Here is a 25801-nt window from a genome sequence, read left to right as displayed (position 1 = left end):
GCATCTTTTTCTTCCTCACTTTTTCCTTCCACTCAACTTTCTGTTAACATGTTTGGATACAGCACTCTGTGAACAGCCAGCTTCTTTGGCAATGAATGTTTGTGGCTTACCCTCCTTGTGAAGGGTGTCAATGATTGTCTTCTGGACAACTGTCAGATCAGCAGTCTTCCCCATGATTGTGTAGCCTAGTGAACCAAACTGAGAGACCATTTTGAAGGCTCAGGAAACCTTTGTAGGTGTTTTGAGTCGATTAGCTGATTGGCATGTCACCATATTCTAATTTGTTGAGATAGTGAATTGGTGGGTTTTTGTTAAATGTGAGCCAAAATCATCACAATTAAAAGAACCAAATACTTAAACTACTTCAGTCTGTGTGCATTGAATTTATTTAATACACAAGTTTCACAATTTGAGTTGAATTACTGAAATAAATGAACTTTTCCACAATATTCTAATTTATTGAGATGCACCTGTATATATGTATGTTGTTATATATAGTTATTTTGTAGAAATTACATAATTTAGCATTTCCCTTGTCCTCTGCTTCAGTTTAAGAACGTTGAGGAACAGCCATTTGTAGAGAGGAAAAACTGGGATGCATTCCATCCCCTCTTGGTTGCTGAAGGCCTTTTTGCGTTCGCCAATGTTCTGAGCTATCTCCGTCTGTTCTTCATGTACACCACCAGCTCCATCTTGGGGCCTTTACAGGTAATCACAACTTCCTCTGTCTGTACTTCTTATCCATTCACTGCCACAACCAATGGAGTGTTTAACCACTGAAGCTTTTTCTTCTGTTACGTAATGCCCAGCGGTCACACCAATAACGCAGAACGCCTGAGAGTTCTCTCATTTTTCCTGTGTATCTCATCAGTGCTGCAAATGTGTTTTCACTTGAGTTGTTTTTCTTTTCCAAATCTCTGTTCTTGGATCTCTGCCAAGGGGTTTAATTTCTCATTTATAGGGCTTTATTGCTGGGAATGTCCAATTTATAGTGTGGGGGTGAATCTCATGAAGTAACATCCACCACCTGCAGGTAGTGATGGGTTCTCCAAAGAGCCATTAAGTGATCAGATTGAATGATCTAAAGAACCTTTTTCCACTATAAAGACAAACCAGTGGAAAGGTTCTATTGATGTTAAAGTTTCTCCAAAGATCCCAAATTATTAAGAGTGAGCTGGAAATTTTGCCTCCAGCCACTGTGGTGGGCAACCTATAACACGTCTTGGATTGGCCTTTGATAATTCTCTTACTTGGCACATAACATGCACTTGTTAAAGTAACATTTTATTGTATCTTGAAGAATGATGAAAGATATGCTGTCAAAGCATGCATATGTTTGTTTAGATGTTCAGTATCACTCTATCGTGATTAAATCTGTGACTTTGGCAATGCTAATGCTACACTTTTTCAGTCTTCCAGTCTTCACGAGATTCACCCTGTATAACTGACTTCGGCAGCTCTCTGTCTTAAGCAGCCGTCTTTCTGAAGTACTGTAGTTTCAGAGAGGTTGCAAAATACAGCAGTGCTCTTCTCTGAGGACTCCGGTATTCGGCATGAGTAACACCATGTCAGCCCTGAGCTTATGTGTGCTCTCCGGCACGTGCTCTTAGACTGACATCAGTGTCTGGCTCTGCTGTATGGAAAAGTAATTCGCTCAAGGAGTGTGGTTGGAATGATGCATATGAACAAACACACACTCTCAGCTGTAATGGATTGACACATGAACACACACCCAACTCAAGTTATTTAGAGGAAAGTGCCTTGTATTATTGCTCTTTTTTTTTTTTTAAATGCATGAACCTACCCACATGCTTCAATGCTTTCTATGTCACTCCCTCTACCATACAAACATATGATGTACAGATACAAGAATGACAAAGAGCACAGTCAAGTTTTCACACAGCAGACTGGGAAGGCAGACATTTACTCCCTCATGCTTCATTGTTTGGCTAAGAGTGTCCAGTAAATCTCCCCAAGTAAAGATAAGTGGAAAACACTGACTCACCTCTGGATAAACGTCTGGGGACATATTTCTTTCTTTGTGAGGGCAAGAGTTGAGATGTCAAACTGACTGCTTAAACTTTAAGTTTAAGGAGTAATATGGTGTTTGTATAGCTACAGTAACTGTCTGAATTAGTGTGAGTTTGTCATGGTGAAAAACCCCGATCATTTACATGCCTGCTGTGCAATATCTGATGGGCTGGTGTCTTGTCAAATCCTTGCTTGCTTGGACATAAAAGAGTCATTAGCAGAGCATTTTCTGTGCTGATACTTTCTATTGCAGTTGATCACATACTATATGTTACCATTTGGGATCCGTAAGACCCTTTTTTTTAATTAATACTAATAATATTAATAATAGCAAGGATGCATTAAACTGATGAAAATAGATCATTGTTACCAAAAAAAAAAAAAAAATCCATTTCAAATAATGCTGTTCAACATCAACATCAATTTACATATTTTTATTAATAAATATGACTCTAATCAGTATCATGAACATTTATAAACAATGTAACATTCTAGTGCTGTCATACAAAATATCAGCACTCTTGAAGCAGTCAGATTAGTGAACTGAAACGAACTGTTTTATAACACAGTCACAGTATTATAAGATTTCTAATCAGGCTTCAAATAGAATACTCAAAAAAGTTATTTCAGGCAGCGTAATCACTTAGGGGTTGGAGTTGGGGCTTCATATCAGATACATAAGTTTCAAATGGCTACTGCAAATACCATAGTTCAAACAAGGTTGAAAAATATTAGATGTGGAAAATGCCTACCAGGGGTTTGAGAGTGACAAGAAAATGAATTTGTTTAATGGGAGTTGTTAAAAAAAAATCCTCCAAATCCTGGCTATGTTTCAGAGCAAACACGCAGTACAGAACATTATGGTTCACCAGTCAGACTTGACACAAGGAATTCATCTTGTCCCTTACCTCAACCCACACTGGAAAGGCCAGTGGAAGCACAGATAGAGGCAGACACCTTAAAAAAGCTAGTCTACTGTATGTGTGTACTGTAGGTAAGGGTTGCTTAATGTAGCTACCAGGAAATGTTCCCCTGCCATTACCTCCTAATGGGCCAAACCAATATTTACCTGAGCTGTGTTTATCAGTGACTAGTTGTTATCTTATATATCTGGAATTAGTTAAAATTACATCCACCACTTAAAATAAACTTATTTCAGAGCATTGTCATATTTACTTAAATTAAAAACATGTTTGAAACCATTTCCATGATCATCTCCAAAAAGGACCAAAACAAACAAGCTAAAAAAAAAAACATCATATTGTAAAAGTGGTCAATATGTCTCATGTGCTATATATTTTTTTTTCTTAAGGCATGCAATAGTCATATTTACTTGGATTTAAGTATGCTAAATTGTTTTCAAACTTAAAAAGTTTGGTGTTTTGGTTGTTTTAGATTTATCTTCATTTTGTAATTTATTCATTGGTCATTTTATATTTACTGTGTGTTTTTATATGGACTCCAATAAGAGCCAAAACTTCATGAAAATTAATGAAACCATTACAATTTAATTTCAGTGCTGACAGCTTGTATTTCTTCTTCATTTCTCCAAACAGCAATGCATCAAAATGCTTTCCTTTGGTAATCAACAGAAAGCAGCATGATGACAGTGGATCTTAAGTTGTGTTTAACTTGGAATATTTCTTGTTATAGGAATCTTTCTATAGATCCCTATGGTATCTCTATATGTAAGTCAGTCTGGAATACTCAGGCTTTGATGTGGAAGGGGTGGTGTGTTTGTCATTGCAGATCTCCATGGGCCAGATGCTACAAGAGTTTGGGAAGTTTCTTGGCTTATTCTTGCTTGTACTCATCTCTTTCACCATTGGCCTGACACAACTCTATGGAAAAGACAAGGACCTATCCAGCTCCAAAAATATAACCAAGGACTGCGAGGGCATCTTCTGTCGAGAGCAGAGCAACGACACCTTTCACACGTACTTTGTATTTCTTCTCATTTACACTAATCGAAGAATTGAATAGTTAAAGGGGCCATATCATGCATTTATTCTTTCAAAATGAGTTTTTGCGTCTTAGTTTAAAAAAAATGCTCTTCTTGGATTAGGGAGGCAGTTTTGAGTTCCGAGTTCTTCCTCATGATATGACCCATTTGAAAAGTATTTGACAGACAAAACAGTTTTTAGCTTTCTGTGACACAAGCCCTGTCCCAACTGGCACACTTCATGTGCACTTGAGGTCTTGCAGACTTGCAATGGCTATCGTGTACACCTGTCTATCAAGTCCACAAGACCGTATGGTTTCCCATTCATCATTTTAGCTTTCAGAAGAGTGCTCATGAGCACCCCCTTTGTAGCCACTATGCTCCCTTTTGACTTTTACATGACAGTCAAAGCAGCATTATGCCACGAAAGTGTATACTCAGAGGAAGACCACAATGGTTTAGGTTGCGATTTGGGACAAGGCCATAAATCATTGTTCTAAAGATGCAAGGTACCATGTTGACCATGAAAAAAAAGAGGTCTGCTTTAATCAAATCTTTTACCATAATCATTTATCTTTAACTTTCTCCAGGTTTATGGGGACATGTTACGCCCTCTTCTGGTACATCTTTTCCCTGGCACATGTGGCTCTGTTTGTTACAAGGATTAGCTACACAGAGGAGCTGCGGTCGTTTGTTGGTGCTCTTATCATCGGTACCTACAACATTGTTGTGGTCATCGTTCTCACCAAACTCCTGGTGGCCATGCTGCATAAGAGCTTCAGACAGATTGCTGTAAGTGACCCTTGAGATGATTTGATGTTTTCTCAACATGATACATGATGGTGCCATAATTGTGTTCCTGACAAGTAGATTTAATCAAAGGAAGTTTCACGTATTCATTCAGTGTTAACATCGCATAAACACTATGGGTTCTCCAAACCTGATGGGGGCAGCAGAGATTTTAATGTGGTCTAATCGATTGTTTGAAGGAGGTCTATCCATTAGCATTCCTGTTAGGGGTGGGAATCACCAGATGCCTCACGATACGATATTATCACGATACTTGTGTCACGATACAATATTTTGCAATTTTAAATATATTGCGATATAGTAATTATTACCTTTTTCCAACTTTAAATTATGTCCCCTCAGGAAAACTTTGGCAACAACTGTTTTAACTAAAAAGAAACCTTTCTCAGTTTATCTCACTTAAATTGTATTGCTGCACGGTTCTGTGATCAGTAGTAAATCGGCCAGAGGGCACTCTTGCGCTGAAACTCCAAATATGCCCCGAAACTGCAGCTGCATCGCTACAGCTGAATAAACAGAGGATTTAACTGCTTTCATTGATTCAACGTGACTAATAAACACACAACTACGACAATATATTTGGTTGATAAGGTTTATCTGAGTTCTCCTTATTATAATTTTTATTATAATAAAGTATATAATAATGCGATGCTAATCGACATTTTATCACTGCTTAGAATACTATGAAATATGTTGCATGCCTTATTCTGTGTAAGATGCCACATCATCTCACAGAAGGATTTATTTAAAACACTCGACTGATGTTATGAAGTGAGTTTGGAGTAAAAACATGTTATTAAATGTGGTGCTTTTCAATAACTAATTATTTCGTCTGCGATTATGAATGCGATTTTGCGTAGCTTGTTAGTGATCTACGGCTCTGTGTAGTAAATGCTGCTCCATCTGAAAGCATGTGATGGAGATTTACTACTAATCACAGAACCGGCTTTACTGACAAGATACACATGACAATCGCATTCGATTAATCGTGCAGCCCTAGTGCAGACCCTTCAGCAATTGGGGCATTTGAAAGTAAATTACTGTTAAATTTAAAATAAATAAAACAAAGTCTTACATCCGATTTAAACGTGGACGGGGCTTTCCTAATAGCTTTCCGCTATGCCGGCATCTTTATTTTACTAACTTGCTGCATGCAGGAGGTGACCCAGCTGACCTCACCAGAAAAAAACTCAACACCACCATCTAGTGGGCTGTAAAGAAATTGATTTTATTAGTCTACCAAATAGTATAATAAAAGATTGATACTTGGCATCCATGTATTGATACAGTATTGCCACGGAATATATCGCGATACTATGCTGTATCGATTTTCCCCCCACCCCTAATTCCTGTTCATCTCAACAAACTTTGATCAGCTGGTATATAACACTGGAAATAGGTGACCTGGAACCTGACATCATTGCTTATGGACACTCAGTTCTGAACAAAATCACCTGAGCCATCAAGTGCCATGTGACTAATCACTCACAATTGTGATAAATGGGAATACTAACAGATAGCAATCTTCAGGTATATTACTCTTTGTATCAGGAAGATGTGAATTAGTACATATACATGTAGTTACTTGTACATGTGGAAACATGCATCAGGCAGGTAGCAATAGGTAGTGAAGGCATTATTGTACCTTGATGATTTTATCTACTTGCAGAACCATGAAGATAAGGAGTGGAAGTTTGCCCGGGCCAAGCTGTGGCTCAGCTACTTCGATGACAAGTGCACACTGCCTCCACCTTTCAACATCCTACCCTCTCCCAAGACCGTGTGTTACTTGGTCATCAGCTTGAGCAAATGGATCTGTTCCCACACCTCCACAGGCAAGGTCAAGAGACAGAATAGCCTCAAGGTATGCAAGACATATGTGAACTTAGGGTGCTTTCACACCTGGCTCGTTGTTTCGGAACCTGGCGCGTTTCTGGCCCTTAGCTCGGTTCATTTGGGCATATGTGAACACAGCAATCGCGCCCGGATCTGCGCCAAAACAATCGGTCCGAGATCGCCTGAACAAGGTGGTCTCGGCTTGATTGAAAACGAACTCTGGAGCGGTTCAGTTGTAGTGAGAAAGCAATCCGATCTAACGGGCCAACGAACCAGGCTATATCACAATGTATTTAATTACGTAAGGTAATTACGTAAGGTCCGTGAAAAGCATTAGCTTTGTTGTTTTGCTAATACTTCAAAATGAACCTGTGAATGTCTGTGGGTGAGCACGTCTTCGCCATTCAAAATAAAAAAGTGCACTTTTACATTTTATAATGCCGTCTTATTGCTCTTCTTCCTAGTAGGTGCATTTTAAAAATGTTTTCACGATAAATCCTGGACTCCTGCTCAAAATGAAAAATTCATATAAGGACAGCTAAAAAAAAAAAAAAAAAAGCTGTTGTCGTTCCATCCTGATGGATGACAGGCGTGACAGTGGAATCCCGGAAAATAAACCGTGGAACTTTGACCAATGAGACAACAGTTTACACGCGTGTGACTTGCATTAACAAATTTGGTCCGTTTAGAAAATTTGCCATGTGAAAGTGAACCGCACCAAGTATAGAAAGCAACATTGCAATAATTTTAATCCATGTTTCGGAACAAAGCAATCGATCTACAGGTGTGAAAGCACCCTTATATTTGGGAAATCTGCCTACTGTACTGTCTATCCATAATTAGCATTTACTGGTATATGGATAACTGACCTATTGACAATCAAGTAAAAACTCCTGCTCTTAAAGACATCTCTGCCCTGGAGGGCCAAAGCGCTGCAGAGTTTAGCTCCAACCCTGATGTGGACAACCAAGTGTGTCCATATGTCCACCTGTCCATACGCAAAATAAAGACAGTAAATCTGCCTGTCCAGTTTCAATCTCTCGAGAGCAGGAACAACAGAGAGCTCAAAGTTTATGACAGGGTTGTTCAGTCCTGTTCCTGGAGGGCCACCTTCCTGCAGAGTTTAGCTCCAATCCCAAGTAAACACAGCTGAACCATCTAATCAAGATCTTCAGGATTACTAGAAACCTACAGGTAGGTGTGTTGGAGCTAAACTCAGCAGGGGTTTGGACAGGGGTGTCCAAACTCAGTCTTGGAGGGCCACTGTCCTGCAGAGTTTCACTCCAACTTTCCTTGGCTCACCTGCCGGTAGTTTCTAGTATGCCTAGTTAGACCTTGGCTCAGGTGTGTTTTATTGGGGTTGGAGCTAAACTCTGCAGGACAGTGGCCTTCCAGGAAAAGGATTGGACACCCCTGGTTTATGAGAACTGTCGGTACACAAGATTCACTCTCAGTACTATGAACAACTCCATAACTGCATACACCAGGGGTGCCAATCCTGCACCCGGAAGGCTTTAACTTTAAACAAAATTGAAATACAACTGAGCCAGGTAGTCAAGATCTTTAGGACTGCTCAAAACTTCTAGGCAGGTGGAGCTAAACTCTTCAGGAAGTTGCCCCTCAAGGAGCAGGATTGGTCACTTCTGGCACTGTGTTTATATTTTGGGCTATTTGTGTAGTAGCATAATTAACATGTAGCAACGTAACATCTTGTTACAGTTCATTTGTCAATTCGGTGGAAAAAATGACACCACTTTGCAATAGGTTTGCCTGAGCATTGGCTGAGAACCGGGTCTGGTACCACAGTGTGCACCCTTTTGGTGGAAAAGGGGTAACTTGGAATTGGCACCATGTTAGTGAAAGAGAAGCAAGCTCTAGATATATTATGACTTACAGTCAGCTTGCCAGTGATCCTCTAACTCTTTGCTTCCAGGAATGGAGGAACCTGAAGCAGAAAAGAGATGAGAACTATCAGAAGATTATGTGCTGTCTTGTTCACCGTTACCTGACCTCCACAAGGCAGAAGATGCAGAGCACGGACCAGGCCACGGTAGAGAACCTCAATGATCTGCGGCAAGACCTCTCCAAGTTCCGCAATGAAATGAGGGACCTTTTGGGCTTCCGCACCTCCAAATATGCCATGTTTTACCCCAGAAGCTAAGCCATGTGGATTTAGTAAAAGTGACCCAGCATGCTCAACAACACTCTTCTTCTTTTTCTTTGGAAGATGAAAAAGTCCTGGGACTCTACTGGAATAGTATTAAGTTCTGTTTATTCTACACCAAAGCCTGCAGAATCATAACTTATGTAATATTCTTGCATCCTACTTGTTTTCTAAAAGTGTCATTCTTTTCAAATAAATAACATTTATTATGAAGAAATGTTTTATATTGAACTTGCATAAGTTCTTAGTAACTTGCAGTATTTGAATATGTATTTTAAGACTAATTCACATTTAATGTATTGTAAAGACCTGCTCCTGAAGACCAACTGTCCTGCAACGTTTATTTCTAACCTGCTTGTAATTTTGTTCATGTCAAGTGATCATGAAGACTTTGATTGACTGGTTCGGGTGTGTTTGTTTAGGGTTGGACCTAAACTCCACAGGACCAAACCCACTGAGCCCAGGAGCTGGGTTGAAGACATCTGAGAATATCTAATATGATTTATTTATTTATTTTGGTATTTTGATGCTGAAAAGAAACTCTTAAAAAATAAACCTGAAAATAATTGTAGAATATGTCCCTTTCAAGAGTTTATTAAGGAGTTAAATTTTTGAATAGTGCCCTTCATAGTCAAGCACTCTGAGCCCTAGGCAATTTTAGAAACAGATGTTCTGACATGACCATGTGAAATACTTGAATATTTTGAACTTTGAAAGCTTCCTTTAAATCTTCATTTTCAAATCAGTTGAAATCTGATTCTGGAAAAAAATCAATAAATTTACAATACAAATAAATCATGAAGACAATATCCAAGACTTAACTGATAATTAACTTTATTATTTCTTTCATAAAACAAATAATTTATAACTTAACATTCACCACTAGGTATCCGTTTCTATGAAAATATTTTATAGACAAAATGTAACATATCCAGCATGATTTCAAAGGTGTGCTACTAGTTTCTTTCCTTTTAGACATCATCAACAAAGCTCCTCTAACTTTGCTATTTGATCAAAAATCTAGAAATATCTTGTAAACTGTGCCATTCAAAACACCATCATCTTGATCTTTACATTTTAGCTTTCTTCACCTGTCATGCCTTACTACTTTTGCTCTTTCTGCCAATTTGATGCTTATCACAACAGTAAGAAGAGAAGTAGGAACCAAGAGAGCCCAACCAGAGAAGTAGAAACCAAGAGAGCCCAACCAGGTGTGTGCCATGTGCTTCAACAGTCCTCGGGCTCCTCTGGAGAGGGCGATGAAGGAAGTTGGGACATGCAGGGCAAATATGAAGACACACACCCATGTGTGGATTTTGAAACCAAAGATTGCCTGCAAGAGCTCAGCAGCGTTTGTTCTTCAGCATGTTGAAGGCCCTCTGGTTCTTGGACTTGAAAGCCATGATGAAATGTTGGGGGGCGATCATTCCACGGCCCTCCTCATCTGCCTGGCCCATGAAGATGTAGTTCAAACCTAGCGACGTCACACAGAAAAAACCTGAATGCAGTGACGGAACGGCAGAGACATTCAGGAAGGGCTTTGCATCAGCTTTTCTCTGGGGCCTCACTCGCACTATCCACTCCATATGTTTATATACCGTATAAACATATGCCAGTGAGATTTCGTAATAAAAACATTTTGACAGTGAGCTTGGCTGCTTATTTCAATGTTACCAAGAACTATTTAATGGGCCGACTAATGCACCACTAACTTAATTGAAGAAATTTAATGGAACAGTTAACCCTGAAAAATGAACATTTTGTCATTATTTACTTATACTCATGTTGTTTCAAACTTACAGCTATTCTTTTTATGTGGAACAAATTGATGGAACACCACTGTTCACCAAAATACTATTTATTTCTTATTATGTAAAACATTTTAACTCTTTCTCCACCTTTTTTTTTGCCTGCCACCGCCAGCATTTTTGATCATTTTCACAAAATGTTCATGGCTCCCAGAAAATTTGTTGTATGAATATTTGAATATTTGAATTTGAATAGAGCATCTGATTTTAAACAAAATGCCATTTTATTCTAGTTTCTTGCATTATTTTTTATCAACACTTGAATGTGGGCAAGTTTCATAAAAAATATATATATATATATATTGAACAAAAAGCTGAGAAAATCTAATTTTTGTCAAAGACAAATGATTGGATTTGATTCAGAATGATGATCAAAACATAGATGGAGTAGATTTCTTCCATCAACACCTCCAAAGCTTGCACAGTCCTAAACCACACCCTGAGTTGACATTTTATTCAGTAAGGCCCTGTCCACATGAACACGGTTATTTTTTAAAACCGCAGCTTTTTCTACGCGGTTATGCCGTTTATCCACACTTCTCGCAATTCTATTTTTTTCTTCTTCTCAGAATTGCATGATATAAACTTGCAAATCTGACTTTTTTTCTCGCAATTGCGAGTTCACATCTCGCAATTCTGACTTTTTTCCTCAGAACTGCGTGATATAAACTCACAATTTTTATTTGTTTATATCCTACAATTCGGACTTTTTTCTCCTACTTTTGCTTTTTTTTTCTTACCATTGCGAGTTTATATCACGCAATTCTAACTTCATTTCTCAGAATTGTACGTTTCTATCATGCAATTATGACTTTATAACTCGCAATTGCGAGTTTATATCACGTAACTCTGACAAGAAGTCCGAACTGAGAGGAAAAAGAGTCCGAACTGTAAGATAAAAAGTCACAATTACTTTATTTTTTGTTCAGTGGACTTGCATACTAAACTCTTTCTGATAGACCAAGAAGTAGAAGCAGCAGAATCAAACTGGTAAATTTGGGAACTGTGGTAACTGACATCATGCTACAGATGCTGTTCTCAGAAATGAAGTGGAAAATAAACTGAAATAATTCCTTGTTTTTACACTGACAAACAAAGAAGCATTACTAACAGGAACACAATTATATATTCCGTATGAGAGGTTACAGTGATGTGCTTCAGCAGGTCTCCGAGGCAGATGAAACTGTCCAGTATGTTAGTGTTACCATTTACCAAAGCTGAAGAAGGCACTTACCTCGTCTGATGTAGGGGCACTTCTTGCAAAGGATGACAATCTTTGTGCTCATGGTTTTGCCAGCCTGCTGGATAGCAAGGTTACCTTCCTTGTAGACATTGATTATGGAGATGGTGGCATACATGCTACCTCCTCGTGTTACAGCGGTGATGACCGTTCCAGTGATCACTAATGGGTCAAAGAAACGCTTTAGAGACTACTTTTAATTACTTAGATTGAGACCAAGATTTTTGTCTTCATTAGGGGTCTTTTCTTAATTTCAGTACTTTTTACTTCAAATAAACTAAACTATGGAAACCCATTTCCGCCACTGATTAAAAAATAAAACAAGGTAATTTTGACTTTTTATGTCAGAACTTTTTTTCTCGCAATTCTATTTTTTTCTTCTTCTCAGAATTGCATGATATATAAACTTGCAAATCTGACTTTTTTTCTCGCTATTGCGAGTTCACATCTCGCAATTCTGACTTTTTTCCTCAGAACTGCGTGATATAAACTCACAATTGTTATTTGTTTATATCCTACAATTCTGACTTTTTTCTCCTACTTTTGCCTTTTTTTTCTTACATTGCGAGTTTATATCACGCAATTCTAACTTCATTTCTCAGAATTGTACGTTTCAGATATTTCTATTTTGCGGGAGTCCCGTGAATCTTTTTATTCTCCCGCATTCTGCACACACACAAGTGTCTACCTGCTCGCACCCGCACTCGCCCATCTTGTCCCGCGCCGCACTCTGTTGTGTCGGGTCTCGATGACTTTATAACTCGCAATTGCGAGTTTATATCACGTAACTCTGACAAGAAGTCCGAACTGAGAGGAAAAAGAGTCCGAACTGTAAGATAAAAAGTCACAATTACTTTATTTTTTGTTCAGTGGACTTGCATACTAAACTCTTTCTGATAGACCAAGAAGTAGAAGCAGCAGAATCAAACTGGTAAATTTGGGAAATGTTAAATATGGCGTATGTCTTTTATTTGAACATGTATTTTCATCCTGACCAGTGTTGGGCAAGTTACTCTGAAAATGTAATCAAATTACTGATTACTCCTTTTAAAAGTAATCACGTTACTGTTCTGATTACTTTATTTCAAAAGTAATTAGTAATTACTTACCGATAAATTACCGATAAATATTTGTTATTAAAGCATCAACATTCACAGAACACCGTTCTTTTTAACTAAAGCAAGCGGCTGCTGCATGCATGGTTTGGTATGGCAGATTGCCAGCAAAAAACTATATTAGTTCATGTTGCTTTTGTGCAATAGATGAATAACTATTTATTTGTTTTAGATATTTTATGTTTAGATATTTCTATTTTGCGGGAGTCCCGTGCATCTTTTTATTCTCCCGCATTCTGCACACACACGAGTGTCTTCCTGCTCGCACCCGCACTCGCCCATCTTGTCCCGCGCCGCACTCTGTTGTGTCGGGTCTCGCGGGTCCAGGTCTCTAATCCACTGGCACTTGACTTGACACTGCATGTGCTACATCCTTTTAACAATCTCTAGATTATAAAACACTGCATTCTGTAACATATAGAGACCTCGGCTTGTAACTATACTCTAATTACTATTTTGAAAATTATAACGCGTTAAATTACTCCGTTACTAAAAACGTAATCAAATTACAGTAACGCGTTACTAAGTAATGCGTTACTGCCCAACACTGATCCTGACATCCTAAACTTGTGTTTATTCATTTCTGCAAGGTTGGATGGTGCATAAAGTGTGTGATTATACAAATTTGACTTAATGTGCATGTAATTTTCCACCATCGTTCCGTTACTAAAAAAGTAATCAAATTACAGTAACGCGTTACTAAGTAATGCGTTACTGCCCAACACTGATCTTGACATCCTAAACTTGTGTTTATTCATTTCTGCAAGGTTGGATGGTGCATAAAGTGTGTGATTATACAAATTTGATTTAATGTGCATGTAATTTTCCACCATCGCTCACATTCAGTTCTTGTTTCTCAATGTGACTCTGCTCTCCACCAACCACAGGATTTCCCCATATGCAAATCCAAGTAAACAGCAGAAATCAGAATGAAATATCTGCTCGCTCCTGGACATGAACATTGCAGACCTGTTCCAGGGGCAGCGACTGCGGCCAAAGAGCTCCACTGAATCAACACTCCCATTTACCAACAGTTTACCCACAGTCCACTGCAGTCTATTTACACAAGAGCACTGTATCCTACACACAAATCCACTGTGCTGATGGCAAAAAATGCTCAAGGAATCTTTTGAAACACACTGACACAAACCAGCAGGCCAAAGATAGCATGCTGAAAAAAACATGCACTTAGGATTTAGACAGAATGTGAACAATCTGTACTTGTTTACACTTACTCTGTTGCTAACCCCCCCCCCCCCCCACCACCCACAAGGACACTTAGGATTTAGACAGAATGTGAACAATCTGTGCTTGTTTACACTTACTCTGTTGCTAACCCCCCCCACCCCCACCACCCACAAGGACCCACCTCACTTTGCACTGTGTGTGTGTGTGTGTGTGTGTGTGTGTGTGTGTGTGTGTGTGTGTGTGCGTGTGTGTGTGTGTGTGGGTCTTCACGTGTCAGCAAAAAAAGTTAGTATCAACTGCAGAGGGCTTCTCTTACCAAAGTTGCTGGAACAGTAGTGGCTCTCAGGGGTTCCCTTCCGTTTGCATTTCTGTTGACACAGCGCTGCAGAGTACTTCAAAGCTGGAGAGAAAAGCAGAGATAGCAAAAAAGACTTCAAAAAGTTGTTTTACTGTAGCTTACTGACTCTGAGCCAGCAGAGCTTATCTTTTAGTATGTGCGTGCAAAAAGCTTCAGAAATTGGATAAAGCTGACATCAAAGAAGAAATGGATGTACAATTGCCTGAAATTCCTCTCTGTCATTTACATATGTATTTATTAAAATAAATAAATAATTAAATGGACCAAACAAAATGGACCAATTCAATCTCACATAATAATACCAGTATATATGTCAAAGGCTTGTCTGCTTAGGTTACCACACATGGACAGCAAACTAATAATTTGATAAACGTTTTGGCTCATTAAATAATTTGGCTAATTCAATCCAGTTATACTGTAGCAGTGTTGTACTTCCAGCTCCATTTAACACCTTTTAAAAATCATTTTAGATTTTGTCCAGTTGGTAATTTCTAGAAATATATATTTAGTTTACAAAAGTTTGGGGTTGGTAAGATTTCTAAATGTTTCTGAAGTAAGTATTTTTGCTTATTATATAAATACTGTTCGGTTTCTCGCACAAACCGATCGTTTCGTGTCTTAGGACATCAATGTGTCGTCACGAGCCGCAGGGTTTAATTTGGATTTGTCTGTGCATGTTTTTTTTACTCTCATAGATTTTGTTACCATTGCCATGCATTATACGACTGATAGACTGCAACGGCTGGAGTTAAAAATCTCTGTTTGTATTCTACTGAAGAAACAAAGTCACCTACATCTTGGATGCCCTGGGGTAAGCAGATAAACATCAAATTTAAATTTTTGGGTGAACTATCCCTTTAAGGTCACCAACTACATACAGTATGATTAGGGAGAATTGCCCTCAGTAGCAGGTTTTGTGGATGTACTTACGTATAGGTCTGGTGGTAGTGGGTGGTGCTGTCGTGGTTGGTGGAACTGTTGTGGAGGGAAACTTCTTGGGTCTAAATTTGTAATGACCAATAAAGCCATCCGCTGTTAAACTGAGATCTGAGAGGAACTGAATGAAGAGCTGATTCCCCTCTGAGAACACTGGTCTAAAGGAGAGAGATACATAAATGTAAAACGCACATAAAGAAGTACTTCTAACAGCTACATGTTGATATTTTGAAAATAGAGCAAAGGACTGATTTAATACGACTTATACATACGCTGGTGGGCTGTCACCACAGTATTTCCCAATTCTTTTCGCATCGTTGATTTCTCCACCATTAAAAATTGCAACATAATCATAACGACAGTAGTTGTCCCTCTCCACATCAAATTTCTCAAATTTCACCTCTATAATCTGTAAACAAACAAACAAACAAATTCTGAAGTATTATTCCTGTCTGTATTCAAGTTAAAGATAAACAATACATTAAAGATTTAATTGAAACTGTAATATGCAAATGTATGAATGAGTCCACCTGGTTCTTTGGTGCTACTATATGCCAAGAACATGTGACTCCAGCAGGATAGTCTTTCTCTGGCCAGTTGGGGGTCTTGAAGGTTCCTGACGGCTTCATTAATCTCCCACCACAGTACTGATCCCCTGTAAACATCCATCCAGACAGAAGGTTACGAAATGTTTCCTCTTTTAAACTGTCTAAACACAGACTGAGCATCCAGCGTGAGGTCGCTCACCCCTAATTAAAAGGAATGCATGAGATAATTGCACAGCATCATATTCAGCCGGCTTTAAAATGTCCTTCCCAACAGTCTTGTCATTATGAGAGTTTGCAGACTTGTTTTAAACATGCAGCAGGAAGGAATATCATGCAGGTCCAGACTTAAAGGGTTAGTTCACCCAAAAATGAATATTAGGCTGCGTTTTACTCACCCCCAAGGCATCCTAGGTGTATATGACTTTCTTCTTTCAGACGAATCCAGTCAGAGTTATATTAAAAATCATTTCAGCCAGCGGGTGTTGCATTGCTTCAGTCCAAAAGACCTGAAATAAAAAGCGCCCTTCCATAAAAAAAAGTTGTCTCACACGGCTCCGGGGGTGAACAAAGGCCTTCAGTAGCGAATCAATGCGTTTTTGTAAGAAAAATATCCATATTCAAAACGTAATATTCACTTGAATCTAGCTTGCGCTCACTGTTGTAAACAGAAGCAGTTCCGGGGGAATGACATATGAGGATTTGCGCATGTGCCGCTCAGAAGTGACAATCGCGGAAGCGCAGGGGAGAGATCAAAACAAAACAACGGTCACTAATTAGAAATACAAAACGAGGATTTGTAAAGAAGAATGTCGGAGTATTTCGATATAAGCCAAGAGGAGACTGGTTTTCCTTTGCTAAAATAAGGAAACTTTGCTTCCTTTGCTCCTCTTAACAAACGTTGGCTTTCACGAGACTCAACGGCGCATGTGCAACGCTGATATCTTACGTCATCCTCCCAGAGCTGCTTCCATGTACAACTGTTGGTGCAAGCTAGATTAAAGTGATTATTACGTTTTGAATATGGATATTTTTCTTACAAAAACACATCGATTCGCTACAGGAGGCCTTTGTTCACCCCCCGGAGCTGTGTGAGACACTTTTTTTTATGGAAGGGCGCTTTTTATTTCAGGTCTATTGGACTGAAGAAATGCAACACCCGCTGACCGAAATGATAGAGCTTGAAAGACCAAAGACAATTTTTAATATAACTCCGATCTGGATTCGTCTGAAAGAAGAAAGTCATAGGCTGCATTTTACTCACCCCCGAGGCATCCTAGGTGTACTAGGATGCCTCGGGGGTGAGTAAAATGCAGCCTAATTTTCATTTTTGGGTGAACTAACCCTTTAATCCTTCTTCACATCCGAGACCTTTTATCCAGACCTGCTGCTTCTAGAACTGAATCCTGCCAAAAGCTTTGTGCCTTGATTTTGCACCAGAAAACATGATGAAAGTGCACTATAAAACTATCTGTGTGCTATTTGAAACAGGCCGTTTGGATCGCTACGCTATGCTGAAAAGACTGAATGTCACTAAACTTGTCAAGAATGTGTCCAGTCATATTTCACGCAAAAAAAAAAAATATATATATATTTTGCCCTATTCAAGTTTATTGTGCTAATTCAACTATAAAGTAAGCAATTTGTGGGTTTATGTCTTAAAGGGATAGTTCACCCAAAAATGACATTTCTGTCATCATTTACTCACCCTCAAGTAGTTCCAAACCCGTATAAATTTCGTTGTTCTGCCGAACATAAAGGGAGATATTTTGAAGAAAGTTTGTAACCAGGCTGTTTTGGGGCACCATTGACTTCCATAGTATATTTTTCTCCTACTATGGAAGTCAATGGTGCCCCAAAACAGCCTGGTTACAAACTTTCTTCAAAATATCTCCCTTTATGTTCGGCAGAACAACGAAATTTATACGGGTTTGGAACTACTTGAGGGTGAGTAAATGATGACAGAAATTTCATTTTTGGGTGAACTATCCCTTTAAGACATAAACCCACAAATTGCTTACTTTATAGTTGAATTAGCACAATAAACAATTTTAATTTTTGGGTGAACTATCGCTTTAAGTTAATTTGAGAATTCAAACTAGACAGAAACAGCAACACTGGGTCGGTCGATGGTGTGTGTTTGGGGCCGGACCATCAATTTGTCCAACCAATGACAGATGGAGGAGTGCTTTGGAAAGCATATAGAAGTTGGAGACCCACATTCCAACTTCACCTCAGCGACATGCGCTCGTCAAACGAGCGCGGAAACGATACAGGGGATGAGGGAGCTTCAGTAGAACATCAGTGAACTGCAGTCAGATGAGATGTTGTCAGGCCATATATCAGTAAAAAGAATCTTCTTCAACTGCACGCACAAATACGGCGGCACGCTCTGTAGTCTGTATCTTTTCATATTAAAGCACAAATGAAACTATGAGCGTGCATGTCAGATCCATGTCACGTTCAGCAGAGGCAGCTCTTAAAGTAATAGCAGCCAAATAACCCAGATGCTGTGATGTCTGTTAATCAAAGAACAAAAGTAAAAAAGAGGAAATCAATAACTTTTTGTGTTCTATTTAATTTAGAATTTTGTGTTTGATAACTTTATCCAATTTCTGCATATTTCCTACTTGCTGAAGGGCACAGTAAATATGACATTTATTATAATTGGTTTATGCGAAGATTGTTTTAAGTTCACTTAAATTAGAAGTAGTTATTTTTTAAAGTCTAATAAATGTTTATATTGATAGCTCTCAATTATACTCTAATGTTGAACGGCTATAGAAGTCAATGGTTAAATATTAGGGGAAAAAATGAGAGACATCAGTAGTATTGGTATCGGTGATACTCACCTTCAGTCATAAAAATGCCTCTAAACAAATATTAAAGATAAACTGTCTTTATGTAGTTTCTACATTAATTTGAAGATTGAATGTGAAATTATTGCAATATAAATGTATATTTAAAAACTTTAATGTTAGGTGCAATTAATCACAATTAATCGCAATTAATTTCAGAAAAATGTGCAATTAATTAGTAAAACATTTTAATCGATTGACATATATATATATATATATATATATATATATATATATATATATATATATACATTAATTTTAATGAAATTTTAATACAGTACAAATCACGGTAATTAGTTTAGTTTAGTTTAGTCAAATGAGAATGAATGAATATAATTAATTAAATGAGGAAAAATTGTGGAAGTTCGTAAATTTAATTTTGTTGAATCAGTAAATTTAACAAAAGCCCTGGAGCTGTCAAAAGCTGCCAAAATCGGCAGAGGTCAAATTATGAATTTTTGTTGACAAATAAACAAGGATATCTGGATGCAGGTAACACAGAGAAAGAATACACATTGTCCATTTACACATACTACCAAGTACAAAGCTGGTAAAAAATCGGTGAACTGTCCTTTAATTGTCATGAAATTAATGTGAAAATAATATTGAAAATATTAATGGTCCTGAAAGTAGTGGTTCTCAATGAAAATTACAATTTATTTAATTATTAATTTAATTATATAATATACAGTATATGAAATAATTATATAATTGAATTACATAAAAGTACAATTTATTTTTATTATTATTATAATTATTATTAATTTAAGGTGAAATGCGAAAAATGTAACCTTTTTTTCTTTCGTTAGATTCACACATAATGGTAACCAAACTAACCACAGACATAGCTTTTCCACAAATCCTGATAACATCTACGATCATGATGTGATGACTGCAAGCTTCCATTGTTACCAGCACACAACAGCTGTCTGTCAACTACCGATGGACAAAAAACAGAGACACAATCTAAATCATTCAAATTCCAGCTGTCCTTCTCTGGCCAAGCAGACGTCTCATCGCTTATACAGTTACGCGGTGAGCAAGACGGCCTCTGGGGGTCTGACCAATCACTGAATCACTGGAAAACCGTCTGTGAGAAATTCCACATCATGCCACAAAATACACTGCAATGATCTCCAGCTCCCAGCTCCAACAGAGTAGTCTAAATCAACTGTCAGACCCTGCAGAGAAAATCCCTTTGTGTTTAACTAGTGAAATTAAAACCAGGCTCGTCTTCCTTTTGCATGAGTCTTTCAGTGATTTACTAAACGGAAACTGTTTGTCTCAAAGATTCATTTCTCTTCCCCCTGCATTTTCTTGACCTCTGTCTTCTTTATGAGCTGTCAGATAGCTCTTAAATGCTGATTAAAGTCAACCTTTGCCCTCTTAAATACCTGAATTTATGGATGGAAACATGGATTATTTTGGATGCAAATAAGGGAAAGGTGGTATGATGGTTTAATCCATTGACTTTTCAGAAAAAAAGTGAAGAAACTGTTCATCTTTAAACATCTTAAACACCTTAAAACATCTATTAAACTCCTTTGGCTCTGCAGAGTTGAACAGAGCAAGTCGATCTTATTATCTGCCAATTTTATGGTCCATTTTTATGATGTTCTTACCTCGCTCATTTGGGTTGGCAGCAGAGTACACAGCCAGGAAGCCGCTGCCAGCTGTATTGGCATCAGATACCATTTGTACAAGCATCTTGTTGCTCGTAGAAACAAGAGCTCCTGGCCTGAATGTCCCACAGAAGCGGCCAAGACGCTGTCCATTGGCATGGCCACTATAAACATCCACATAATCGTAGCGGCACAGGTTGTCACTCTCTAAGTCGAGAAGACGAAATGAGAGGACGACCACTTTGCCCTCTGGAACCTGCAAGAAACAGATGTCACACTGAGACCCAACATCTGGCAGACTTTATAGTTGAAGAGTTCAGATGCAAAAGCCTCTAAGTGCCATCTGCAATTTTCATCAAAAATTAGCATTTTTTATCAGGCTGCTATGTTTAGGTTCAGTTATTTTACTCTAATGGCAATGTATAGGTCATTTTCTATGCCGTTAAAGTGAAAAAACTGAACATAAATATAGGGGCCTGATAAAAATGCTCATTTTAGAAGAAAATTTCAGATGGCATTTAGAGGCTTTTGCGTCTGAACTGTTCAGTTGTCCATTTATATTCTACTGACATTTCTGATTTGATTACGTCATTCGCAGACAGGAAACGAAGAAGCGTGACTAACAGAAGATATGTCATGGCGTGACCAACTAGCTGAATTAAAAGTACGCACCTTTTAAATCTGCAGGATTGCAGCATTGCAAAATTTTAGCATTTTGTTTTTAAAAATGGCTCTGTAGTGTTTTGACATCCTATTATGACCTCTGCAGTGTCTATAGAAATTTCTTGTCTAGTGTGACCACGGCATAAATTATGATTAAAAATTTTCTTCAAATAGCTTTTCTTCAAATGCCCTGTTTTTAGATTTATTTGTATTTTTCAAATGACTAAGTCTGTAATGCTGTGATTCATATCTGGGCTGGTTGGTTTGGTTCATGGCTTAGAAAAGAGAACATTTATGGAAAAAATACTTCCTTTTCCAATACATTATAGTAGGTATTTTACTGCAGCAACACGGAAAACATTATGCAGCATAATTAAGATTCTTAAAATAAAGTGGAAAAACCCTCTTAGTCAGACAGGTCACCAATTGAGTCTCTTATATGCAATGATGGCAATGCAATAAAAAGTTAGAATGAGTCTGGAGTTGCCACAAGGATGTAATGGCCAGCAGCCAAACCAAACACAGAACAAAAGCACACACATACTGATTCTTGCCATGACTTTCTATTGCATCATCATTACAGTACATGCAAATCAGAGCAGTATTCAAATTCCTAATACATTTAATTTACTTATCTCACCTTAAAGGAACACGCCACTATTTTTTAAAATAGGCTCATTTTCCAACTCCCCTAAAGTTAAACAGTTGAGTTTTATTGTTTTCGAATCCATTCAGCCGATCTCCGGGTCTGGCGGTAGCACTTTTAGCTGCAGCTTAGCATAGATCATTGAATCTGATTAGACCGTTAGCATCTCGCTCAAAAATGACCAAAGAGTTTCAATATTTTTCCTATTTAAAACTTGACTATTCTGTAGTTACATCGTATAAAAAGACCAATGGAAAATTAAAAGTTGCGATTTTCTAGGCCGATATGACTAGGAACTATACTATCATTCCGGCGTAATAATCCAGGAACTTTGCTGCCGCACCATGGGTGCAGCAGGCGCAATGATATTATGCAGCGCCTGAAAATAGTCACCAGCTAGGTAACTTCCAATGGAAGACATGCTCCCTGTGCAAGCAGGTGGTCACGTTGGTTATGTTGGCGGAAGTTAGCCTATTTTCCGAAACTCTTTGGTCATTTTTGAGCGAGATGCTAACGGTCTAATCAGATTCAATGATCTATGCTAAGCTGCAGCTAAAAGTGCTACCGCCAGACCCGGAGATCAGCTGAATGGATTCGAAAATGGTAAAACTCAACTGTTTAACTCTAGGGGAGTTGTAAAATGAGCCTATTTTCAAAAATAGTGGAGTGTTCCTTTAAAACGCTTAACATACAGACACATTCAAACTTTGATTAGTGATAAAGTCGGTTTTATCTTTCTATCTAGATTCAAGCTTTTTACTTGGTAAATAATGTGTAGTTCACACTGTGTCTGACAAATTTTCAGCATGTACTGTATTCAATGAAGAAGTTCTGTAGATAAAGTACATTATTTATGAATGCAGGTGTTCTGTGGATACATTCCTGGACATATATCACTTTAAGAAAAAGGTACAAAAGCTGTCTCAAGCTGAGGTGGTACATTTTTTAAGAAGTACAACTCTGTACATTATTTATCCCTAAGGGGGTATATTGGTACCTTAAAGGTACATACTAGTACCTAAAGTGTACATATGAGTACCAAAATCATACATATCAGTACCCTTTGAAAGGGTACAGCAGCAGTGACAGCTTTTGTACCTTTTTCCTTTGAATGTTTACTGCAGATGGATTCAGGCTTGCCAGGTCTGTGAAACAAAACCAGCCCAAACGGACCCTTTTTACAAGACTGTGATGACACATTTCAACGGTCATCAACAACGTAAATCCTCTAAATGTTTTAATATTTAGATTTTTTTTTTAAATGTATGTACATTTATAACACTATACTTTTTATTATATCAAATTTGTATCAAATTACGGGAAAAGTACCGTATTGGCCCGCATATAAGACGACCCTGATTATAAGACGACCCCCCTTTTTCCAGATGTACCTTTTGGGAAAAGGCTTTTTAAAAACCAAATCTTGTTTTTTCTCAGTAAAACACATTTTGTCTTCAACTATTTTCATATTGCATATTTTTTCTATTTAAATTTTTGTTTTGAAAGTATGGTAAATATTAACAGTAGAAGTTAAATCTTACTGTAGTCTTCAAATCTGGGTACTGTCTTACGTTTTAAAATCACAAAGGGAGTTCGGTCCCATCAGGCTAACGTGACACTCACGACTCATGCAGCTGTAAGCTTTTCTTTTTCTTTTGTTTTTACTCGTGATCTTTACAACACGCATTACATTACATATTTCATGGTACACTCGTTTTATGAGTATTTGGCACCACCTATTGTTGTGGGTGTATTATTGACATATCAAAGTCTAGACCCTGAATATAAGACGACCGCGTTTTTTCAGATGTATTTCCAAGAAAAAAAAAAAACATCATCTTATATTCGGGTCAATACGGTAGTTAACGCTAATGCGAGGGTGTTTCTATGGGAGGGACGGTAAATTTGTCATCTTTCTCCCTTGACTGCCGTTATCAGTCTCTGTCAAATTTTTTTTTCTTTTGATTGAAAGTCGTGAAAACAGTATTGCGGAGATTTTCTTTTGCTATTTGAGCAAATGGGAATGCAAAAAATATATATTTGTGGTACTCTCCCATTCACTGCTCTCGAAGTTAACCCAATACGACGACTTCCGCTGCTGAAAAACCCGGAAATGTGTAAAAGGACTATTGCTAATCAAAACTAGGCCAATCACGGTTTTCCCTTGCGTCAAAATAGCATTTCGCTCAAACCCGTGGACTACAAAACAACCCACAGCAACAGTGTAAAAGTAGCAAAATGGCAACAGTGGATGGATTGTGGATTAAAAACATATAAATTCATATGAGGCACTTTTTTATTTAATTTAATTAATTTACTTTTTATGTAGAAAAAGTATGCATATTCTACAGCGGGAAAAGAACCTTCAGCGATGATGTCACTGCATTTGCATGGTGATTGGTTAATTCTGCCATACTGACTTCTGATTGGTGTTTTTTTTTTCTTTAATCTAATTAACTTAACATGGCAACGCCATATCATGTTTTATTTTTGCTGCAGTATTTAAAGCCTAAAACTAAATCAACTTTAACACTATTCTTTACCAGACATTGATTTTCTTTCAGAAAATGTACATATGGTCAGTATTGGGGAAAGTTACTTTTAAAAGTAATGCGTTACAATATTGCGTTACTCCATAAAAAAGTAACTAATTACGTTACTTAGTTACTTTTTATGGAAAGTAATGCGTTACGATACTTCTGCGTTACTTTTTAAATCTGGACAGGGCTTGCTTGTTTGATTTTAAAATAAAAAAGTTCTATTTTTGGCAAATATAAAAGCCTTTTCACACCAAAAGTGAAATGAATACGCCTCAGGCTGAAGGGAAAGTACATTAGAATGCAGAAGAAGAAATTTCAACACACTTCAGCAATAAACAAAGACACACAAATGTTTGTCTAGACTCTAGAGTAATTTGTGCTTATTAATACGGTTGAACTGGATCATCGAAGGTCAGAAGCAAAGACATTGGTTAATAGAACGGGATTAAATACATAAAGCATATGTGTGTTGTTTAACATTTAATTATTGCAGGTTTGCATCATATTCTGAGTTGCATTATTTTTATTCATTTTGAGGAATACTGAATCTGTGTATTTTTGTGTGTGAGCGAGATGAATTAATGCATATTCATATTTATTTTAGAACTACAGTAACATCTGATTTCTCTCAACATGGGGACAGGAGAGCTGTCAGTCAATAAATTGGAAAAAACTTATTTGAAAAAGTAACTTGTAAATTAAAAAGTAATGCGTTACTTTACTCGTTACTTGAAAAAAGTAATCTGATTACGTAACTTGCGTTACTTGTAATATATTACCCCCAACACTGCATATGGTTTTATCTATTAGAGCCAAAACGTCATTTACAGTCGCATTTCATTTACCTGAATACATGATAAATCAGTTTGAGTCTCATACTTACTGTAATTCTCCACACACATTTGGTATTCGGCGGATAGACGCCCGGATAACCCTGACTACCAATAACACCCGACTGTCCTGTGATATTCCCACCACACGGGAAGGTCTGTCTAGACAAGAGAAAGAAAAATAAATACCTGCATCGATGCCGCATTCATTTCTACAGTAAAGCCTCAAATGCTCATTATGAATTATACAACTTCTATGAATGCACCACGACGCTGTTATGTGTGAGGTCCGCTGCGCCGCGAGCTGTGTGAACATACATGAGTTTTCAGTGCGCGGGCATCATTCATGACTGAAGAAGAAACTTAACGTTACCTGTTCGGAGTCTGAGCTCGCACATGCAGTATGAGCAGCAGAGCCCAGGCGAGCAGGACACCGCAGATCTTCCACATTGTAAGAGCTGACAGTGGATCGGATCAGACGGCGTGCGTGTCTGCGTCCAGCTGCATTAATGATATTATCCGTCTGTCCTGAAGCCGCTCGGATGAATATAGCGTTTGTTCTGCTCTGTAGGAGGGAGCAGCACCACAGCTGCCTCTTTCCAAACCTGTGATCAAAGACATGCAGAGACACAGAGAGAGAGACACACAGAGAGAGAGAGGGAGAGAGAC

General features: G+C 38.0%; 2 protein-coding genes across 2 annotated transcripts in view; one reads left to right on the top strand and one right to left on the bottom strand.

Annotated features, from left to right (window-relative positions):
* The window catches only part of LOC107588031 (short transient receptor potential channel 1), a 16985-nt gene extending 7677 nt beyond the window's left edge, over positions 1–9308 (top strand). The window contains exons 9-13 of the mRNA XM_016276022.1: positions 550–708; positions 3781–3968; positions 4564–4765; positions 6453–6647; positions 8553–9308. Of these exons, the coding sequence (XP_016131508.1) occupies positions 550–708; positions 3781–3968; positions 4564–4765; positions 6453–6647; positions 8553–8780 (972 nt within the window). The 3' untranslated portion in view covers positions 8781–9308. The remainder of the gene's footprint in view (positions 1–549; positions 709–3780; positions 3969–4563; positions 4766–6452; positions 6648–8552) is intronic.
* A 358-nt stretch (positions 9309–9666) lies between these two features.
* LOC107588030 (procollagen C-endopeptidase enhancer 2-like) lies at positions 9667–25743 on the bottom strand. The gene is made up of 9 exons (XM_016276021.1): positions 25506–25743; positions 25186–25294; positions 20454–20709; positions 15959–16083; positions 15701–15837; positions 15423–15586; positions 14451–14534; positions 11826–11993; positions 9667–10257 (listed from the first exon to the last, which is right to left on the bottom strand). The coding sequence occupies exons 1-9, from the start codon at positions 25580–25582 to the stop codon at positions 10127–10129; spliced, it is 1251 nt and encodes a 416-aa protein (XP_016131507.1). The 5' UTR covers positions 25583–25743; the 3' UTR covers positions 9667–10126.
* Between the last annotated feature and the right edge of the window lie 58 nt (positions 25744–25801).

The sequence above is a fragment of the Sinocyclocheilus grahami genome, unplaced genomic scaffold (assembly GCF_001515645.1).
Source record: "Sinocyclocheilus grahami isolate Dianchi unplaced genomic scaffold, SAMN03320097.WGS_v1.1 scaffold98.1, whole genome shotgun sequence".
Lineage (NCBI taxonomy): Eukaryota > Metazoa > Chordata > Actinopteri > Cypriniformes > Cyprinidae > Sinocyclocheilus > Sinocyclocheilus grahami.
This window is presented reverse-complemented; position numbering and strand designations above follow the sequence as displayed.

Bases quoted from the DNA above. Each gene is read 5' to 3' on its own strand.
- LOC107588030 (XM_016276021.1), bottom strand. From the start codon at position 25,582: ATGTGGAAGATCTGCGGTGTCCTGCTCGCCTGGGCTCTGCTGCTCATA. The intron at 15,587-15,700 runs GTATGTATAAGT...TCTCTCCTTTAG, and splicing joins TGTGGTGACAGCCCACCAGC to ACCAGTGTTCTCAGAGGGGA. The intron at 11,994-14,450 runs GTAAGAGAAGCC...TTGACCCATTAG, and splicing joins CTACTGTTCCAGCAACTTTG to TGATCACTGGAACGGTCATC.